The sequence below is a fragment of the Zalophus californianus genome, chromosome 4, assembly GCF_009762305.2.
Source record: "Zalophus californianus isolate mZalCal1 chromosome 4, mZalCal1.pri.v2, whole genome shotgun sequence".
Classification (NCBI taxonomy): Eukaryota; Metazoa; Chordata; class Mammalia; order Carnivora; family Otariidae; genus Zalophus; species Zalophus californianus.
Window position 1 is genome coordinate 31,526,956 of NC_045598.1, and position 22,433 is coordinate 31,549,388.

A 22,433-nucleotide genomic window follows, 5' to 3' on the forward strand; every position below is an offset into this window, starting at 1 on the left:
CCGGGGGTCGATGACTGCTGTAGTTCACAGTACTGGAGGTCAACCGCATGTTTACCGCTTGTATCAAGTGTGGCTGAAGCAAACCTGACTGCCCCAGCCATATGCCTGAGCAGAGCTCCTGGACCTGAGAGCTCAGAAAGAAACGCACGAGGGGTCAAAAGCAGTGGCCTTAGCTCCATCTCACCTTCTCTTCCATTTAACACTGGGCATCCCTTGTGGAGTCTGTGGAAACAGAAGGCTTTGAGGGCCTGTAAGCAGGCATTGTGGGACAGCTGGGAAGCCGCCTGGCCCCATCAGATCCCATGGCCCACGGACATCAGTGTGGCAACAAAATCCCCACACAGGAGTCAGAGGCCCCAGTCAGAACTTTTGAGGCCTTTTCCTGAGATGTCCTGCCCTCTCCTGCCTCTCAGCCTTGGTGTCCACCTCCTCTTTCTCGTTTTAGTCACCCGCAACCCTGTTTTCTCTCTCCTAGAATTAAGAACCGTCTTCAGAAAGCAACACAAGAAACCATTTTCAAGCTGACTTTAATCTTTTTTTTTTTTCTGCCCAAATATTGTACATGCAGAAGCCATGTGAAGAATTTTCTCCTCAAGGGAATTGGCAAGAATGTTGTCGGAAAGAGCCGGAAGTCCTCCCCAGCCGTCCACCTGCCACCTAGGAGCCACAGCGAGTTTGGAAAGATGCTGCACATAGAAAATGTATAGGAGCACAAATATAAAAGGCTAATTGCTTCTTATCTAAACAGTGTGCTTGTCAGTCCCTATCAGTGATCTCTTTCTTTGCAGGATGCATTTGGAAATTCTAAAAAAGGGGTTCCTGCCTCCTGTGAATTTACATTCTGAAGGAGTGGATAGACTAATCAGGCCAACTTTTCCTAAGGAAGCAGCCGCTCACTCTGCCTGCTGAGGTGAGGTCTGCTGAGAGATTCTGGAGAGAGGGGTGGTTCAAGAAGCAAAATACTTGGATGGGGAGTAAGTGCCCCCTCTCTTCCCGTCAGAGGCATTGCCTTTCACATTCTCAGGTGTTCGACTCTCTCCCATGGATGTCATTCTAGAAGCAGAGAGGAGGACTGACCCAGTCTCATCTGCCGGTGGGGGTACTGAGCTATGCAGGACGCGGCTGAGGGGGTCCCATCACATCAGCACCTTGAAAATTGTCCATTGTAGACAACCCTTAAGTATTTCCGGTCATTACACAAGAAGAAAAGAGGGAGAACAAACCACAAAGAGGTGGAAGCAGAGTCTGTTAGGATTCCCAGAGTTCTTGTCAGAAGCAGCATCTGAGTGCAGATGGATGAGGACCCGCACCCAGTCGGGGCACCAGGAGCTGGACCAAACCAGCCCGTGGACCCAGGCGCACCAGGCTGGAAACCCTCTTCGCTCCAGATCAGACTTTTAAAACCTGGAGGGAACCATGGAGCAACTAGCAAATGCTCTGATTTTGCACATGAGGAAGCTGAGGCCCAGACAAGTGACGAGTCTTGCACAAAGTCACACTTTGGGACAAAACTGTATAGAACAGGCTTTGATTCTCTGTAGCCAGCTATCCAGGCCATCGAGCTGGGGGGTGGATGCTCTGTGGCCCCTGGATTCCCAGGGCCCCTTTCTTCAGCCAAACTCTCTGGTACCCAGTCCCCAGGGACCCATCCTGACGTCGGTGTGAACTCCCTGGGCGGGGGGGTGGGGGGGTGGAGGCGCAAGGCCCCCGGCCCTACTAAGTTTCCAACTAGAGCCCTGGAAGGTTTCCCCAAAGCAGTAACACACTTTTCTCAACAAGCACTCACCCCAAGCTAGCCTAGGCCCCTGAAAGAATTCAGTTTCTCTTACTGGTGTGGTTTTCCTCACAGGCACAGCCAGGTTGGGCCCACAAAAGCCCGAGCTCGGGGTTTGGGGGGAGAAGGAGTTGCTTTGCTACATGGAAAGATTAAGCCCTTTGTCAGAGAACAAGGTCCCACCATCAGGCATGCCAACAGCCGAAGCCGCCTTTGTGCGGCCGCACCGGCAGAGTTGGTGCCCAGGGAGACCAAGTTGCTCTCTTTGGCATCACCGACATTGCTCTGAGATGCTCAGGCACTCTCAAAATCAGCCTTTCCCAGCCAGACCGGGCCCCGCCAGCTGCCACCAGGCCTCCCCTGACTGGGCGGGGCTCCCCTGCCTTCAGTTGTGAGTGTTTGGTTTTGCCCCATCCTCTTCTGACCTGAGTGAAAAGCAGACTTGAGGAAGAAGACAGGAGAAGAATCTATACGCCCATCTCCTCCCTCTTCGTTCGATGAAAGAGAATCCAGTACAGGAAGCAGCATGTTCACGAGCCTCTTTCCGTGTCAGGATCGGGGAGGAGAAAACGTCCGGACTGGAGCATAAAGGGAGGAGGCAGCAGGGAGCAGGCCTCTTTTTCTCCATCTCCTTGCAGACGCCCGCCCGCCCGCAGAAATGCTGCGGGGCCCACCTGGGCCTGAGCGTTGCACCCTCTCCCTCCAGCCAGGTGGGGGGGGCGCCTCGTCCCCACCATCAAGCAAAGGCAGCCGTTTCTTGCACAGAGTTTGCACAGTGCAGGAAGCAATCAGAGACCCAGAAGAGCGGCCTTCCTGAAGCTCTGCTGCTTTCTGGGCCGAGGAGGATAGGGAATCGGAGGCATCGGGGAGCCCCCGAGCCCCCATGGGGGAGGAGCTCAGCAGCCCCCCCCCCGGGCAGCAGGGTGTGGAGCGAGAACCCTGGTTGCACGTCAGGGTTCCTGGTCACGCAGTCGAAGATTGTGCTACATTTCGTTTCCAGAGACGTACCCTTGGAGGTCTCTATTGTCTCTGGGGGGGGGGGGAGGGGGCTGTTCTCCTCAAGGCTGGCAGTAAAGAAGAGCTTGGGCATGCTTGCCCTGGTAGGGGTCACTCCCCTGGGAGAACTGGCGATCCCACGAGTGAGGAGCTACCCAGGTGCCCTCTTTCTGGAGCCCCTGGGCTCTGCCTCACCCCGCCCCTGGGATGCCAGCATGCCAGGAGAGCCTCCTAAGCCCTCCGCTCCTTTCCTGGGAGAACTGGGAGGTGGAAGAGATGGGATGGGGAGGAGTTTTGGAGCTGGTTCTTCCCTGAAAGATCAAATCCCCCTTGTCAAACCCAGACGTGGCCCCATTTACTGGAGCCTGATTCATACCAAAGGCCCTCAGACGTCCCTGTAGGGATGGAGTCTATGAAGGAAGTGGGACACGTTGAACAGAGCAGAAACGTGAAGACAGATGCTCTGAATCATCCGTCACGGTTCCTGCCCACAGCCCAGCATTGCTGCAGGGCCACCCCCATCTCTGCCGCATCCTCCACGAACCTGTCAGAGCAGAGGAAGGGGGATGACAAAGAGCCCCGTCCTGTCCTCAGCTCTGGGTCTCACCTGGGGGAAGCAGGCCTGCAGAGCCAGGGTGTGGTACCTGGCAGTGCGTCGGTCCCAGGTTAGGGAGCACTCCGGGGGAGATCGTGTTGCCTCCTCCCCCCACCATCCCCTCTTCAAAGATGCTCCCCACCCCAGGGAAGACCAGGCGGCACACTGTGCCCCCTCCTCTCCTGGAACAGGCTAGCTCCCAACAGCTTCTCAGACAAGCCCCTGTATCGAGGAGGATGAGAAACAGACCCTGAAACCCAGCCATTCACCATCACACACGCGTCAGCCTCAAGTGAACTCACCATCATGGGGGGAAATCCAGATGCGGATTGGTAACTGATTTGGTACAAAGTGTTAAAGAGGGTAATTCCCTAAGGTCAACCTGGGGAGAATTACTTCCCATTAAAGAGGTGGGATAAGAGCGGCCCAGCTCCTGGGCAGTTTTGGCGGCTAGGGCCCGGAGGCAAGTCAGCGCCAATTACCCACAGGTCGGGCCCCAGCTCTGGCTAGGCCTTCCGCTGTGCTAACCTGCCCCCAGAGGCAAGGGGACCGTGGCCTATAGCCACCCAGAGGCAGGCTCTCTGCTGGCAGCCCTCCACCTTCCCTGTCTTCCCAGGCCCCTCAAGCAATGAGGGTGCTGTCCCTCCCTGATATCCCCCATCCCCCTGGGTCTCGGTAGCACCACTCGGGGCTACATCAGCAAATGTCTACGCCATCCTAGGAGTCATTACTAATCCCGCCGTTCCAAAAGTTAGAGTATGTTCACGCCATCCTGAGGGTGACTGTTCGGGAGAGGTGAATACAGCACAGACAGGACATAAAATACCCTTTTGTGAGCGAGTTTCGTCCCTCTCCCCACCCTAGGGTCAAAGAGTACACTGAGCCCTTTGCCTTATTTTTAGAAACATGAGAAATGCGCACATTACCCAATCCCAACAACGGGAGAGAATTTCTGCCTAAAGAGAAAACTCGACCCAGCTGCCTCCTCCCTCTCCCGACGCCCACAACCGTCCTCATCTGTGATAAGACAAGATTGGAGGCTTTGGCAAGAGCCAGGAGCCCATTTGGTTCACTTCTTACTGCCCTTACCCACTTTCCATCTGTGGGCAGGACCAGTAGGGTTTTCCTGGGAGGGAGGTTACCAGGCTCTGGCTTCAACCTGATGTGGGTCCCTACCAGGAACGGAGGCCCTTTGTCTCCTGACAGCTGCCTCCTCCACCTGCCCTCAGAATCCGCCTCTATGCCCATCTGTCTGGCTTTGGTTATGAATGGAGTCCAAGCGCTCCGGCCCCGAGACCGCTCCACTGCTCGGCTGGGTAGCTCCCCTCCACCTTGAGCATGTGGGTCAGAGTCATGCAGCACTTGGGGCTGACGTCTGGGGAAGAGGCAGAGGGACGGTCTTCTCCATACCTTGACCCCTCCTGCCACCTCTTTTCTCCCCACCAGACATGGACCCAAGGGCTGCTGTGTCCACCCCCTGGGCAACCGCTCACCTTTTGCCCTAGACCCGCGGAGGGAGAGGACAGATTTGGGCATTCCTAGCAGACATCTCATGGGTCCAGGCCCTGGTACCCTCCCCCACACAGGGCCCAGCTGTCATACGAAGTCAGGGTTTGAGTGGCTTTGGGAAGCTCCAACCAGACAAGGGTGGGAAGAAAGCAGAGGCAGGGGGAGGTGCCGAGAGCAGGCCAGGCCCCTCTCCGGAGGGCAGCCGCGGAGTGCAGGGAGGCGGGGAGGCAGAGAGGGCTAAGTATTGCTTGTACAGAGCTGGTGACTGTGGCAGTCTAGCTGAGTCCAGAGCCAGGCTGTCCGTGAGGCCAGGAAGCTGGAGCCCAGGTAAGTCTGAGCTCCCAGACAGGAACCCTGGTCTGGAAATGAGCAAACAAAGAGAGACCCAAATGATCGACCTCACGCAGCTAATCCCCAAAGGTCAGACAGGATTCTCAACAGTGGCACAGGGCAGGTCAGCCCCAGCCCTCCTCATTCCAGCAACAGCCCCACCCTCAGCGCTTCCTCCACAAGCCAGACCCCACCGGGATGCAACCTGAGGGGGACAGGGCCACCCCCAGGGCCTGGAGAGCACACAGGTGCCTCAGGGACCATCTGCTTTGGCAGAGAACATCCCCCCTGAGGCCAGCCTCCAGGGTGTCAAGACCCTCCAAGTCCACACCTCCTGGGGTCCACTGGGAGAGCTCCTTTGGCATGTTGGAAGCGAGGAGGCTCGGAGGAGGACAGGAGGTGAAGAACAACGCTAAGGGAGGTGCCCGCACTTCCCTCTAAGGGGCCTGGCCAGCCACCCTGGGAGCTAAGTCTTCCTAGTGTTTCGCTTGTAGGAAGGAGGCGGCTCCTGCCGAAGGGAGGAGACGATCTCCAAGCCCTCAGCTTCCCAGGCATGTTCCGCTCCCCCGGCCCCCGGCCAGGGCACTAGATGAGCATGCGACATGCTGCAGGTGCATTCGGTAGGAAGAGCTGCGAGAGCACTCGCTGGGGAGGAGGGTGTCGGGTCCCCGAGGGGCCTCAGTGTGGCCAGCTGCAGTGGGTGCTACATTCCTCAAAATAGAGCAGCGGTGCTGGGAGCACAGGAGGGACAAAGGACGAGACAGAAAACTAAGCAGGGACCAGCAAAAGGCGGCCCAGACAGGGACACGTGGGCTCTGCCCCGGGCACAGGACCAGGCAGGGTGGATGGGTGGCCACATTCCCCGCTTCTGCCCCTGCACTCAGGGATCCGCGCCCACACAACACTCCTTTGGGTTTCTTTTCAACAAGACACACAGAGATGTGGATTTTAGCTCATGTAGTCACCAAGACTGGCTATACCCAGACACGTGAACAGACAGAACATGGTCACACACACACACACAGACACACACGCACACACTAGTCTCCGCTGCCAGTTGGGGTGGGCCCAGTAACCGACGGGCATGCAGCAGGGCAAGGGGTCCAGAGAGACACGAAGACTATGTACAGGGGGCGGGGAGGGGGCATCAGGCACCCCTTCCCACACTGTATCCCGGCCTCTTCTGAGGTCCTTAGGAGCACGAGGGGCTGGTGGCACTCTCCAGGGAGGACTGGGACAGGCGCCTGGTGAGGGGTCCAAGTGTAGAGTCTGCCACTGAGGACGTGGGGAAGAGTTTGTACCAGCCCGTGACCGCGGCACTCAGGTCCAGCTCGTCCAGCATGATCTGGGCCATGCCCATGAAGCATTTGTGGTCCATGCGGCCGTAGTCTCCCCAAACAATCACCTGTGGGGGAGGGGGTGGGAAACGGGGGGCGCTGAGCCAACTCCCCGACTTCAGGGCTCAGTAGTGGACCCAGGAACCTACAAGTCTCACCAAAGCACAGATGAGGCAGAAAGAACCGGAACCAAGACTGATTTGGGGGCAACAGCTTACTGAGCACTGAAGACATGCCAGCCTCCATCGTACAGACTTCTCTCCATTATCTCAACCATTACAACCATCCAGGTAAAGGTGCTACGTATCATCATTTCAACAAAGAGGCAACAACAGCTCAGAGAGGTTAATTAACCCAAAGATACACAGTAATTGGTGGCAGAGCTGGGATCAGAACCTGGGTCTGACTTCCAGAGCCTCCCAGCATCCCAGATGGCAGCCTTCCCCATTAAGAAGCAGACCGAAAGAGTCTGGGACCTGAGTCACAGCTCCTAGTCTGCTGCTGGCTAATGGCGGAGCTTGGGGAGACCCCTGGCCCTCACTGGACCTCAGTGTTCCCAACCAGAAAACTGGAAGAGGGGAAGAGATTAGCCCAGTGATTTTCAAACTTGTATTTTTATCAGTGGATCCTTTTCTCAAAATGGAATCCCAATATATATGTATATATACATGAAAACAGACACCCAGGATCCTCCCTACCCTCAAAGAACCCCAGGGTTCTGCAGTCTGGCCATTTGCGACCCCAGGGGCCCTTGCCACGCAACCACCTCAGCCAGAGGTGAGTAGTTACAGCCCTAGATAAGTAGTTACACAGCCCAGACAGCCCCTGGCTCAGGCCTCTCCTCTGCCACCCATGTGGCCTCAGGCAAGGCCACCAGCCACAACCACCACTAATACTCCGAGAGCAGCTGTCTATGGGCCAGGCATTCAGTGAGGCCCTCCACGTGCATCCCTCATTTACGCTTCACAGCATACCGCCCACGGACCATGATGGAGCTGGAACTTGAACCCAGGACTGAACCCAGAGACCAGCCCCCACTTAGCTTCTTGCTAAGCACCTCAGGTGCTTCATCTGTGAATGGGCGTGATGATCCCTCCCTCGCGGGACTGTTGTGAAGGGCACTGCACTCTCTCGGAGTTGGGGTGGCGTCATTTGGCCTGGGTCACCTGGGCTCTGCAAGTCGCTAGCTGAAACCTCAAGTGAGTCACTTCACCTTTCTGAGACTGCAAGATGGGGAGAACATACCTACTTCACAGCATCATCTGGAGGCTGAAAGGAGGTCAGGATTGGAAAGCCCTTCGCCCAGAGCCTGGCACGGAGCTGATGCGCAGTAAGCATTAGCACCAGGCGGAAAGAGAAGGCGGTGGTCAAACGCTGCTTCTACCTACAAGCTGAGCAACCTGGGGTTGGGGGGGCAGTGGACTTATCCCCCTGAACTCTGGTGTCCTTACAAATCAACCAGGGGCAAAAAGCCCTCACTGGGCTGTGAAAACAAACAGGTCATGTGCATTAATGCACCTGGTACAGTGCCTGGCACAGGATGCATCACACATGAAAGAGATTTTAAATTACAACTTGCAGTTTTGGGGAGTCGTCCTGCCCCAGCACTCACCTGCAGCACCTTGCCCTGGGGCCCCTCGTCGAAGAGCAGAGCCTGCTGATACAGGGGGTCACAGGTCTTCTTGGCCACCTTTGTCTTCTTTTTGGTCAAGCAGGCCCCGTTCTCAAGCAGGTAAACCTTGATATAGGTGGCTGCGGGATGGGAGAAAGCATGCTGGGGAGGGGTCCAGGAGAGACTGCTATGGCCTGCTCCATCCCCTAACGTCCTGCTGCTCCTGGAGGTGAGCAAGGTGAGTGGGATGAGCTGACCAGTGGAGAGCAGTAGAAAAGACGGGCTCAAACACTGACTTGTCCATCCTCCCCTCCCCCCAACCCTGTCCACTGGCCTTCCGGGCCAGCCATGACTCCAGAGTCGAGAACACTGATCTAGGCCAATGGGCAGCTGAGGACACGCTAGACCCAGAGCTCAGTTGCGCACCCCTGCTTGTCAGGACCCCGTATCCAAAACCCCTCTCCCCGCTGCTTGGCCTCACCTGGGAGGGATTTGGAGCCTGGTTTGGGGGTCAGGCCCCGAGCCTCAATCACTTCCACCTCTAGCTGGCCACTGCGGTCCATGATGGCAATGTGCACGTCCCCTGCAAGGGAGAAAAGGAACCGTCCAGGCAGAGGCAGAGCCGGGGCAGGCCGGCCAGCTGCTGTGCAGAGCACAGTCTGCAGAGGGCGCTACAGTGCTGGAAAGGGCATAACATGCAAAAGACTGCTTGCGCCAGAACGGCTCTCCAGAGGCCACTTGAAAGCAGGGGAGAAATACTTTGATAGGTCCCCTGGGGCAAGGGCAGAGGCATGACCCTCAAGGGGCATGCTTGGGTAGCAACGAAAGGCTGCCAAACTCCCAGTAAGTCCCAGTGAACTGGGAGGCTCCCGTCTTACTGAGCAGAATAGCAGCCCTCGGCCACTCCCCAAATATTTACAGACTCTCCTTTTGAAAAGATGCCGAGATAGGAGCCTGCGCAGGACAGGAGGCATTGCCTGGGAATTGGGGCCTGTTCGCACCCCGGCCAAAGGATGCAGGGAAGGCCGGATCTCCTGGAAGCAGAGAATTGAGAACTTCTCACTGCGCTCCCACAAACGATTACCTCACTGAGGCAAGTTCTGTATGAAGTCATGTCAGTTATTTCTAGAACTCTTAGCTTTGTTCAACATCAGTTAGCGGAATTTGAGATTATGCATTAGTCACTTGGAGCGTTCTTCAAAGGAATGCAGCATCATAAGCCTGATGCAGAGAAATTAAAATTGGCCAGACTTTGGGTTCAGCCACCCATTTTAGATACTCCGAGCTATCATGCAGTTGTTTGTATTTGCATACTTGGGAAGATGGGGATTTATTACTTTCAGGAAACATCCTGGAAGTCATCACCCTCCCTCTAGCTATTTCTGACCTCCCCGTGGGGAGGGAAGAGGGAAGGTCTCACTCTAACATCCCTAAGGAGTTGAGCAAAGGCAAGCCTGTCCTTCCCACTTCTAGACACGAGGAGGCACACACACAAGTGTTCTAGGCTGGGAAGGCCCAATAGCCTTGTGGAGGTGGCTGGCTCCTCCTCTCACTGCCTCCCAGTCCCTGGCTGGGCCTAGGGCTGGGAAAAGCAAACTCCTCAGGCCCTTAAGAGCCTGTGAGCAAGGGCTGAGAATTAGCCAAATCCTACCCCAGGGCCAGAGGAGAGCTGGTGCTCACCCTCTGAGGGTCCCCACGGACAAAGGTTCCTGTGGAAGCACGTCTGAGAAAACCAAAGCAGTGCAGTGGGAAGAGTACTGGCCTGGGAGAGAAACCCAGCTCCAGTGCAGGGCTCGCAGCAGGGCACAGTCTGAGCCCCGCTTCCTCATGTGCTGTGAGGTCGAAGGTTGAACACTGTTCCAATGAGGACTGAGTCCAGATGCCTGGGGACAGACTGCTCAGGTCGGACTGATGGGGAAGGGGGAGAGGCAAGGGGGCATCTCTGGGGAAGCAAGTTCCTGGGAGGAGCCCCCAGAGCCAACACAACTAGTATCTAAGACAGAGGGAGAGAGGGAGGGAGGTGGGAGGGAGCCAGAAGTGCAGCTGAGAGGACCGAGTAGAGACCCAGGAAATAGGTCCCAGTTGCAGGGAAGGGGGATGAGAAAATTATTTAAAAGGCTTTTAGGTGCCAGGCAGGTAGAAGTAACAAGTCCAATAAGACACAGTTCCTCAGGAGTAAAACACTTCATTCAAAGCATAGAATAGGAACTCGATGAATTGTTGTTAGATTGCAGAACTAAGGCAGGGATTCTCTTTCCCATTTTACAGATGAGGTAACAGAGGCTCAAAGAAAGGGAGTGACCTGCCCAAGGTCACACAGAGCACCAGGGGTAGCACAGACTCCCTGAACATCAAAGCTGTGACACCTCTGGTTCACTGTCTACACTGAGCAGGTGCTTGGCACCGCCAGGCGTGCAGCTGGTGGTGGGAGAGTGGGTGGGCATGTGGTGGGGGTGGTCCGTGCTGTAAAGCCGCTGCGGGGTAGCCCGCAGAGCAACGCTGGAACCCCTGTCCTCTCCGAAGAGGGAGGGACCTCGGAGGGCCCGGGCAACTCCTTCTGGCTGGCGCAAAAGCCAGAGTGAGGGCTCCTCTCTGCAGCTAGCCCTGTGTCGCAGGGGGCCCCCACGGAGCTCACCCCTTCCGTGGCGTGGCTGCCATCACCCCACTCGCTCGGCCCTCAGGAAGACTCACCCATCGGTGGCGTTGCCAATGTCTGTCGCCCCACAATCTGGGCTGGCCCCAGCCCATCCAGGAAATCACTGAACTGGCTTTCAGCCCCAAGCCGAGTGGTGGGGAAAATGAACCTGGAGGAAGATGCAGAGGGGCACATGAGGTGGCCTGGATGGTGAGATGCAGTGGCTCCACCCCGTGGACACTGGGCCATGCCTCTGTGCCTCAGTTTCCCCTCTCCATAGCACGAGGGCCCTGCTTTAGCTGGGGGTAAACAGAACTCTTCATCTCTGCACGTTAAATAAAAATACTCTGATGTCCCTTGAGAAATAGAAACATAATAATGTTATCTAATCCTCAAGCACCAGGATTTTTGAAGGCGACCCTTAAAAGGCAGGGCTTGCGGGACACCTGTGTCCTCCCCTGGGGATACGAGTGCCAAGAACCAGAAACATAGGCCAGAATTTCGATGCCTGGAGCAAGTTCTAAGAACTGAGGTTTAGTTGACCATATGTTTGGAATCCAAGTCGATAACGTGAGGTGGTGCCCAAAACAGCAACCGAGACCAAAATAACACAATTGCAGGGTTGAGATAAAAGCCGAGCGATGGTGGGTGGTCCCTAGTTGTGGGGCCTGGAAACAGTAGCGAGCAACACTGATAGTGATCGAGAGCTGGGCGGGCACCAGCAGCGCACCAAATGCTCCTCACGCATCTGAGTTCATTCCTGCCATTCTGTGCAGCGGGAGCTACACTGGTCTTACAGATGAGAAAACAGAGGCTTCGAGAGGTAAGAGACTTGCCTTGACTGTAAAACAGTGATACAATGCCCACCTTGCAGGGTTACGGTGGCAATTGGGGCAGCTGGTGCATGAAACGTTCCAGACAAGCAGGACACAATAAAACGGTAGTTATGATGTTGCTGCTGTGAACATCGAGGGCAGTGCCCCCCCTTATGCGCTCAAGGTACATGTTCTGGGGGTGGCCAGCAGAGAAAGGACCAATGGGGGAGGGCGGACCCAGCTCTGCTCGGCGGGGGGGGGCTACAATGGACCAAAGTTCTAAGACCTCCTAGAATAGCCCAGGTATCTGGCCTGAGAGATCAGACTGTCCCAGAACGACTCCCCACTTGGAAAGTTGGGCTTTGAGTCCCCTATGGCCAGCGACAGGCAGGGAGAAAGACGGGTTGCATACACTTGTCAAAGAGGGCCTGAATTTCCCCAACAAGGCTGGCCTCCACTCTGCGGGAAGGGGCTTCGAGGCCCACCCACTCTTACTGGCCATCAGCAATAACCCCAGCCTGCACTCTGAAGAAAACCTGAGAAGGTTAAATAAGGTCACAGACTCTCAAGGTCACAGAATTTTAGGAGCTTGGTCTAGAGAGTGTAGAGGTTGTGAACAAAGGCTATAGAGTCAAATGGCCTTAATTCAAACCCTGACTCCACCACCACTGAACAGGTGTGACCTTGGGTGGGTACGTCACTCTCCTCCCATGCCTCAGTCTCTCCACATGGAACATGGAGATCATGGTAGTACCGACATCCCTCAGTGTTAAATGAGACACTGTTTTTGGTCTGATGGTGACTGGTAGATCCCAGAGTAAGAAGCACCCATCTGAGGTGCCTAGTGAGGCCCTGCATATGCAGTAAATGCCCCTGGCCATTTGCATTCATGGAAGTGGGCACAGTAATGAGACACAAGATCACAGAATCCTAAATAATAGAGCCACAGGGCCCTGCTATCAATGGACCTTGATGAAGCCGAACCAGAAAATCTTAGTCGTATAACCAGCTTCATAGATTTGGGAGCGACCAAGGGAATATCTAACCTAGTGACTTTTTTTGAATTTTTGACTGCAACTCCCATGCAATGGAAAAAATATATTTAACATCATAGACCTCTGTGCATCCATATATTAAAAAAACAAAACAAAAGTTCACAAGGTAATTCATCCTCACACCACAGGATATGTTTGAAATTTCTATTTCTCTCCCTAATGCTGGTTTTGACCCACTAAACTGATTTTACTTCCTGCCTGAGTCACCAACCACAGTTTGAAAAACACCGATCCAGTCCAACCTCCTTCTCTCAGCTCCATGCAAGACCACTTGTGAGAACTCCATTCATCTGAGCCGTAACAATGGTTTCAGATCGAAAAGGATTCTGGGTCCACATTTTCCTCCAGAGCCCTCTCGTCTGAGGGCAGTGTGTAGGTGCTTGGGGCTGGGAGGCATGAAACATACAGATGGGATGCACTGCCCCTGGGGCCGCTGGGGGGTTTGGATGGGAAACAGCAGCCCGGAGCAAGAGGAAGACTGGGGCGCAGGCAGCGGATGTCCACGGAAGGCAGGGATGCAGAGGAACCCAGACATCTGGACCCGAAACCCAGCCGGAAAGATTTCCCCGCCCTGCCCCCCGACTCTGGGACTAGAGGACCATGCGGGAAGGTGGGGACCAGAGTGGACATGGGCTGCACGCACGTGCCCTCGGAGCTGTTGCTGTTGGTGCTCCCATCTGTGGACTCCCGGCTGCCCTGGCGTGTGACCCGACTCCGCATCTCCACCGCAATGCCCGTCTCTGTGCTCCGCCGGATGTTGCTGCGCAGCTTCTTGGTGGCCCCTTCTGGGACCCCCGAAAACATAGAAAGGGAACAAGGTCAGATCAGTGATGAGGCTTCTGTGGGAGTGCTGCCAAGGTCACCTCTTGGGATGGGGCAGGACAGGCAGGGCTCTGACTGGAGGCAGGGGCACTGCTGAGCCGGTCTGCACAGTGACAGGGACGAAGACTAGAAAGATGGCTGGAGGCAGAGCATCAGGATGGTGGGGCTGTGGGATGGGAAGTCACCAGGTGCAGCCCAGCCCTGCAGCGTTCACCTTCATCCCTGCCAGGCTCCCTGATGGCCACCTCCTTCCCAACTCAATTCCAGCCTTTGCCCCGAATGGAGAAAGTGTTCCTTTCTCTTATAGAAAGGTTGCTTTCTCTGGCATTCCCAGATTTGCTTTCCCTCTTCCAGGTACCTTCATGAACCCTATCACACCCGGACCTCATGCTCCACCTCTGTGATACCTTCATAGGCCAAATAAAACCCCCATGGGAAGCTTGGCCACTCTCAAACTAACCTGTATTCTCAAGGTGGGTCTGAATGTGGAGGGGGGATGTGTGTGGAGGGGTGCAGAGGCCATTAGGGAAGCAAGATTGAGAAAGACCACTAGGTTGACCTGAACTGACCTTGGCTTTGAGAGAGAGGTCTGCAGAAGAACCCCAGAAACCATGTGGTGAGAACTCACTCCGTGTCTCTGTATCTCTTGTTTGGAGGGCCCTCTACCCTCACCCCAGCCCCCCTCTTGAGCCTTGCAAGGAACATGGGGCACTTTGCCTCTCCTAGCAGCACACCATCCTGCCTGGGTTTCCATGGCAACCTCCTCAGCATTGCAGCGAGGTCCCCCTAGACACCCTCTCCTCCTGGGGGTGGGGGGAGCAGAAGACGGGTTGAATTGAAGGTTTGTAGGCCTGCCCCTGCTGAAGCTTCACTGCCTGAAGAGCTTGATAGGAAGGAAAGGTGGCATCACCATAAGGACTGTGCCAAAGGAGCCACTGGTTAGAGGCCTGGGCAAATTAAGAGTGGAATGGCCACCAGGGCTGAGGAGGCTGGGAGGGGGGCTGGCAGCACAGCCTCCAAAAGCAGTGGGGAGGGGGGAGCTGGTTATGCTGGCAACCCCCTCTCCGGGCCACACCCAAACGGTGGGTTGGGGAGACATTGTTCAAAATGCCAGCCTGAGAAAGGGGGGGGCTTCAGTCTCCCTGCTTCATCCTACTTACATTTCAGGAAGTCCCACCGGGGGGAGGGAAGGCTGAGAGGGCCGGCCTCACCAATGGATGGGATGGGAGGGCTGGGGGTGGGGATGGGCCGGTGGTGAGGAGGAATGTCTTCTCTGAGGCCAGCCCAGCTTCTGGGATGTTGGAATAGCTACTGTCCACAAGTCAATGAGACCACTGATATGTCTATCAGTCTGTCTCTCTCTCTCTCTCTGTCTCTCTCTGTCTCTCTCTCAAACACACACAGAATCACTTTAGCTGATACGTTATTTCTTTCACACAGGCATAAGCAGATACACATGAGTGCTAACAATCACATATATGAGTACAGCGATCTCCCACACCAGGTCATGTGTATTCATATAATGGGCACACAGTCACAAACAGTCCTACTAGGTCTTAGTCACACATACAAGTGACACACTGCCACATACATGTGACCGTCACACCATAATACCTGATTGAACCCCTCCACTTGATCACACACAGAGATACAAACTCACAAACAGTGTGTAACCCACCACACAGAGGACTGGGCAATGATGGTGGGCATAGGGGGCTCACCCCATCCCTGGCTCCTAACTGCCACATCCCCTCTAACCCAGTTAGGAGACAGATGGGTCTGTGGGAGCTGCACTTTACCGTCCCCCATATCTCCCCTCCCCGACAACACACACTCTGAGCTGAAGCCAGAGCCTCACCACCCCATGGCCCCAACCCTCCTCTCCTAGACCCAGTTGGGAGTAAATTTACCTTCTTTGACCTACCCGGTGCACTGTGAGCCCCTGGGTAGGGGTGTCACAGAATCCTGAAGTATTAGAGACACCTCGCTAGCCCCCCACTGCCATTCCACAGATGGGGAGCCTGAGGTTCACGTGCTCACAGGGCTGGGGTCAGACCCCAAGCCCACACTCTCCTGGTCTACTGATGGCCTACTTTTCACTCCTCTCCATCAAGTCCACATTGGTTTGAGAAGTGATTCAGCAGATATTAAGTTCCATATCTTCTGGGTGGGGAGAAAGCTCTTGCAGCTTCAGAGAAAATTCATCTATTGGTTTCATTCTTGTCCAGTCTGAACTCTGTTGGTCTGGGAGTAACTTCATGTAAGCTCTCTCTCTCTCTCTCTCTAAAGAACGGGGCCAAGTTGCTTGCAATAATTCTGTGGTGCCTGGAGACTGAAAGACTCCAGGAACCATCTCATCTGTCCCACCACATACAAGGGAGAGGCAGAGCCTTCAGCGGCACTGCCCATGGCATCTCCTGGAATGGTCCTGAACCCTCTCCCCAGAGCCCAGAGCCCAGAGCCCAGGTGGGAAGGGCTGCTGTCCCTGGTACTGAAATGAGGAGCTTCATTTGGGCAGAGACTAGAATGGCCCAGCCTAAGGCCAGGCCAGAACCTACCTATTTCCTGGGACCCTAAAGCTCTGACCCTACCCTCGTCATTGCTCCTACAACTTAGAGAATGTTAGATCTAGAAGGAAGCTGGGAGATGAAGACTGTCTTTATAGCTACATTTTACAGAAGAAGAAATTGAGACCCAGAGAGAATATGACTTTCCCAAGGTTCCCATGGGGAGTTAAAGAGCTAGAACTAAACTCTAAAGTTTCAGAGTGAGTTTCTAGAAGGCCACTTGAGTTAAATGTGAGGAATAAACTGGAAGGGGCAGGCATGAGGCAGGGGAACTAGAGAGGAGGCTGGGGCAATAGTCCAGGCTAGATATCACACAGCCTAAACTAAGACAGAGGCTTTGAAACAAAGAGGAGGAGATGGGTGGTGCTGGAGCCAATACAGAGTATGGACAGACCATGAGGAAGGAAGCCCCTAGAGGGGCAGACCTAGAGCTCAGAAGATTGGGTCCCAACTTAACACAGCCCAGCCCTGCAGGGATTCTAGCAGGGAACTGAGCCATCCCATCTGGGGACAGCAGGAACACCCTGCTAGGATCTTTTCCCAGAACAGAGTTTCCCGGGCCAGTGCCCATGGTGAGTCAGCCCATACATCCCTCTGGGGCCAGACTCTCCTACCCAGGATGGGGCTCCAAGCTAGGACACTGGCAACCTCAAGGCTGGGGAGAGGTGTATGCTATAAGCAAGGGGGCAGAGCTGTGGGGGCTAGAGAACTCACTTCTTATTTGGTCCTACTGTGTGACCATGGCCAATAATAACACTGACAATTTACTAAGTATCTACTACGGGCCAGGCATGAGGCTGGGTGCCTTTGCATATCCTATCTCATGTAATTCCCTGGACAACTCTGCAAGGCAAGTATCACTGTCCGTATTCCACAATCAAGGAAGCAGACTCAGAGAAGTAAAATAACTTGCCTGAGTCACCCAACTAGCAAATGACAGGGTGTGGCTCAGAAGGCCAACTTGAAGTTGTTCTCCAGGAAAGTGCCTTCTCTCCAGGCTCAGACGACTCATCAGTAAAATGAGTATATCGGACTAGATGATCCCAAGGGGCCTTCCCTGCTCTCACATTCACAGAGACTTTCAGTTAAAAGGACATCTGGGCCATTCACCTGGCTCAGGCCCCAGGCCTTCAGTTGTACCCTTGCATACTATGGAGACAAATGATCCTGAAGCCCTATTGTCATTCATCTCCCCTTGAGGCTTCAGGTCTTCTCGGTGTCTATTCCAATCCCTGCCTGCTGACTGTGGAGTCTGGGTAGGTGGACAGCCCCAGGCCGACCACCAGAATGTCTCCCACTGACTCAGGTCCCAGCCTGGGCCTTGGAAGACTGTCCAAATCGCTTGGGCATGAAGAAGCCTTTGGGTCTGAAGCTGAACCGGGTAGATTCAGCTGGAGATTAGCAGGGTTTAGACTCCTGAAGCCACACTCCTGGGGTCCAATACCTCCTCAACCTAATCTTAATCTCCAAAGCTTAATCTCACCCCTTGGTCCTGTACCAGCCCAACTCCTGGATCCATTATCTCCCTGACTCCCTAGTACCGGGCCTAAATTGCACATTTACAGAGGTCATGCCCATCCTGGGGCACAGAAAACCTTCAGCCCCCTCCCCATCCAGCGTTTCCCTGAGCCAGAAACCACATCGCAGCTTGATAGCTGGAAAAGACCAACCCACGTGCTCCCGTGAAGGAAGGGCTTTGTAAAAATCTATTTTAAGGCCTGGAAAAGTCTCCCACCCTCAGCCCCAACTGGGAGTCTTGATGAGCATTCTCTCTGGATCCTCTGGTGCCCCCACCCCCTCACCGCCCCCATCCAGCTGCCCTATTTGAAGGTTTCCTGGGGAAGTTGTTACTCTGAACAAAATAAGGAGGAAGAGATTTTAAAACAAAACCAGCTGGTGTCTGGGCTGATGCCACAAAGTGAGGAGGTCTTGGGGGGGGGGGGGGCTGGCTCTTTTGTGATGTGGGGTCCTGTGTGACTGTGTGAGACAAAGTGGGTCACCCACCAGTCTGAGCATAACTGGCATTCCAAAACTAGGTGTCTGAGAAAATACACTTTTCCAGATGTAGCTGTTAAGGTGTGTGTGAATCTGGATTCACGGGGTATGTGCACATAGGAGCGCAGCATGCTTCTGTGACCATGGGCCATTGTGTGCGCATGTGTAACTATGCTCTGGGTCTGTGCATTAGTGTGCAGAGGGCTGTGATTTGCACGACTGGCTTTATTGTGACCACGAACAGTGTGAATGGCTGTACTATGCTTTCCTGGCAGTAGGGGTGGCTCACCTGAGCAACGGGGCACACTGTTTATGTGACTATGCAAGGTGTGTCTCTCTTGTGACTTGGAACGTATATGCGTAACTGTAACTACATTCGGGTGGCTGTTTGCACTTGGGAAACTCAGAGAACACAGGTGAGCCTGAATCCTGTGGAAGTGCGTCTGTGAAGTTGTGTCACTTGTCACAGAGCCAGGAATACGACGGCTGGTTCATAAAGCATCGATGATGAATGTGTAAGTCTGTGCATGGAGGCAGGAGTGTAAAGTTTAGGAGCATGAACCCAGAAGCCTGGCTGCTGGGCTTTGAATTCAGGCTCCACCAGCCCACTAGCTATGTAGTTTGGGGCATCTTACTCCCCATTCTCTGTGCTTTTGTATCTGCCTCATGGAGTTTGTGGGAATTCCATGAGTCAGGACATGGACCGGACCCAGAACAGCACGTGGTATTTGGTACGTGCTCTAGAAGTATCTGTGGGTGTGACGACCTTCCCTGGGTGCCCTGTCATGGCAGGGTGCCGCAACCCAGGCCCTCCGAGTCCTGTGCCCTCTCACCAGACGGGGGCGGCTGCAGCGTGCTCTTGCTCCACTGGGTCAGGCCCACGATGGCCACCATCTTGGCCCCAAGGCTGCTGCGCCGCTTCTTGGCCGTGGTGGTCCCGGTCCCACCCCCAGCCTGCTGGGGGCCGCAGATTTCACCACTGATGCTGGAGCTCCGAACCACATTCCTGGAGGCCGTGGCCGAGGCCGGACCCGGCTCCCCGTTAAACATGGTCCGAGGGACGGCAAGGCCTCAGGCAACGCTGTAGGGGAGAGCAGGAGACAATGGGGTCCCACATCAGGCCCTGGAGCCACTCTACTGTAGCCCACTGCTTCCTAGCTGTGTAACCTTGGGTCAGTCACTTGGCCTCTCTGAGGCTGTGAGGATTAAATGAATAAATAAAGGTAAAGAGTGTACCCAGCGTCTGGCTCAATAAATGGTACCATTCTTATGAGCATATGGCTGTCCTGGCAAGTGACCTGGTCTGGCAGTCAAGGCAGAGGCTGTGGAGTCGTTCGGCCCACTCTTGAATTCCAAAGGCCTCTACACACTGGCTGTGTGATCTTGTGACCAAGCACCTTGGGGCTTCAGTGAACACCTCAGCAAAATGAGAAATAAAAGCACTTACCTCACAGGATTGTTGTAAGGATTAAATTAGAGCATGTGAAGGCACCTAGAACGGTGTCAGGCATGGAGTAAATATTCAGTAGGTGTGATTACTTTCATAGCCAATAATAAGAACAGGGAGAGCAAAAGTGGCCCCAGCCTCGGGGGACGACGGAAGGGGACCTCCCGCTAAATGGGACAGCACAGAGAAGTATAAAGGAGCAGGCACGAGTCACCCTGAAGCATACCACAGAGTGGCAGCCTCTGGAGGTGTTTTAACCCTTTTCCCTCCCAGGGTCTTTCCTATCTATGCATTTTAAAAAATAATTGAACTCATACTGCAAATACAATTTTACATCCTGGTGTTTTTCTTTTTCTTTTTTTTTTAAAGATTTTATTTATTCATTTGAGACACAGAGATACAGAGAGAGAGAGAGAAAGCATGAGCAGGGAGAGAGGCAGAGGGAGAAGCAGGCTCCTCGCTGAGCCAAGAGCCTGATGTGGGGCTCGATCCCAGGACCCTGGGATTATGACCCAAGCCGAAGGCAGACGCTTAACCATCTGAGCCACCCAGGCGCCCTGATCCTGGTGTTTTTCATTTAACATCAGATCACGAGCATTTCCCAATGTCATTAGTATGTTTTAATATATGGTATACATGTTTTAATACCACCATAATATTCCATTGTATGGTGGTAGCATAATGGACTTAACTATTTCAATGTAGTGACCTCTTAGATCAGGTCCAATTTTTTCCTCTCTCTCCTGCCTTTTATTTATTTTTTTTAAAGATTTTACTTATTTATTTGAGAAAGAGAGAATGAGAGATAGAGAGCACGAGAGGGAAGAGGGTCAGAGGGAGAAGCAGACTCCCTGCTGAGCAGGGAGCCCGATGTGGGACTCGATCCCGGGGCTCCAGGATCATGACCCGAGCTGAAGGCCGTTGCTTAACCAACTGAGCCACCCAGGTGCCCTCTCTCCTGCCTTTTAAACAACACTGCAAAAAACATGTTTCTACACTGCTTTGATCCGCTTCTTTCCTTAGGATTGATTCCCAGAAACAGAGTGACTGGGCTGGGTGTGGAGACTGCTGGGTGCCTCCCCAACGTCCACTCTCCCTTCCTGCTTCCTGGCAGAGTGCTGGTTTGGTCAGGTACCACCCATCCCATTTCGGAGGTAGATCCAGATTAGCTCAAGCCAATCAATGAGTGGCACTCACCTTGGTAACTAGTACTGGTCCGAGGGCCGGCCTATGATTCAGTTGGCCCCATGTGACTTAAGGGGAAGATTTGGATTCCATGCTTTTCGGAGAGGTGGGGTCTCCCTCCCCCACTTCTTCCCTCAAGACCCTTCCCCCTAGGGAGGGCCCAGTCCTAGGAGGAAGCCGTGCCACAGAACAATGAAAGGACCTCAAGCCATGCCAGAGCCTGCCTTTTTCTGGCCTATCCAGTTATGCAGATAATGTGCTTACGCCAGTTTGAATCAGTGTTCTTCGTTACATCCCAAAGCATCCCACCTGATACCGAGGACATAAACATTTCTTTGATTCTTGGAAGATATTGCCAAATTCCTTCCAAAGCTGCATTCAACGAATATTTAAGCCCCTAAAATTCCAAGACCTAGGCTGAGTGCCAAGGATATGGCAGTGAGCCAGGCCAACATGGTCCTGCCCTCCCAGAGCCTCCAGTCCAGGAGGAGAGACAGACAGTAAGTCACTGATTATGTAATTAAATATTAAATCTGATGAGCACAAGGGAAGAAAGAGGGCATTGGGAGCCACTTCGGGGGAGCAAGGGAGCAGGGCAGCAAGCGTCTATGGCTTGGTTTTGTACAGAGGCGGGATCTCCAGCTGTCGGCCTCTACATCTTGGCTCAAAGTCCAATACAGCAGTGGGTGTCCTCTGCTCAGAGTATAGGAAAAGTGGTGCTCCGGCAGGCTCTGCCTATAGCCCTTCCCAGCTCTGTCCCCGGCTACAGAGCTCTTACCAGGGCAGCTCCGCATCCCAGGGCTCAGGTCACTCTGCTTGACCATCTGCCCTCAGGCCTGTCACCCTGAGAGTATCTGACTTGAAAAGGACAGAGTTGAAGTGTGTGTGTGGGTGGAGGAGAATGAGGGAGAAGGGAAGGGGCCACTCTAGAGGATTCAGTCCCCAGATAGCTGCGAATGGTAGCCACTTGGCCTCCTGGTCAGCGCGGCTCCTGCCAACCAGGCAAATTGGGGCTGACAGTGGGGATGAGTCAAAGCTGTGTTCTCCCTCCTTTGTGGTTGTCTGGGCTGTTTTTGCTCACCCCGTGATATGTGCAGAGTCCCAGATTCTATTTCCCCATCCATCCCCCATTAACCTTGCAGCTAATGGAAAGTCCCCCTGGACTTGGGCCTATGATGATCTCTTCTCTTTAGTTTCCAAATCTAGTGCCAGTTTGTGTGTTTTTTGAGGTATCTGCATGGTCTTTTGGTGGATGGTGGGGGAGGGCTTACAGTATAAGCCTAATTTACTCGTTAAAGTATTTCTGTTAGGTGTGTGGTCATCTCCATGTCACAGATGAGAAACTTGAGTCTCCAAAAAGTCAAGGCCTTGCCCATCCTACTCAGCTAAGAAATGGCAACACCTGGACTCGAACCCAGCTCTCCTTTTCCCACAAAGATGCAGACACAGGGGCTCCTCGGTGGCTCAGTGGGTTAAGTGTCCTATTCCGGATTTTGCCTTAGGTCATGATCTCAGGCTGTCCTTGGGCTCCACAGCAGGGAGTCTGCTTGAGATTCTCTCTTTTCTTCTGCCTCTGCCCCGCCCCCCCACTCATGCTCTCTCTCAAAATAAATAAATAAAATCTTAAAAAAAAAAAAAAGATGCACACATGCTCAGCAGCTCCTGCTCCTTCAACCCAGAGCTCACCCAAAGGTGTGAGCCCATCCCTCCCTGGAACCCTCCCCTGCCAGGTCACAGGGACCTCACTCTGGAGTTCTCT

At 54.1% G+C, this 22,433-nt stretch overlaps 1 protein-coding gene across 4 annotated transcripts in view; it reads right to left on the bottom strand.

Annotated features, from left to right (window-relative positions):
* Positions 1-510: 510 nt before the first annotated feature.
* The window catches only part of RIMS3 (regulating synaptic membrane exocytosis 3), a 40,637-nt gene continuing 18,714 nt past the window's right edge, over positions 511-22,433 (bottom strand). For all 4 annotated transcript variants that reach the window (XM_035727168.1, XM_027617705.2, XM_027617725.2 and 1 more), the window contains exons 3-8: positions 18,876-19,123; positions 13,302-13,443; positions 10,845-10,957; positions 8,635-8,736; positions 8,154-8,293; positions 511-6,609 (exon numbers count right to left, since the gene is read on the bottom strand). In XM_035727168.1, the coding sequence (XP_035583061.1) occupies positions 6,397-6,609; positions 8,154-8,293; positions 8,635-8,736; positions 10,845-10,957; positions 13,302-13,443; positions 18,876-19,092 (927 nt within the window). In that variant the 5' untranslated portion in view covers positions 19,093-19,123 and the 3' untranslated portion in view covers positions 511-6,396. The remainder of the gene's footprint in view (positions 6,610-8,153; positions 8,294-8,634; positions 8,737-10,844; positions 10,958-13,301; positions 13,444-18,875; positions 19,124-22,433) is intronic.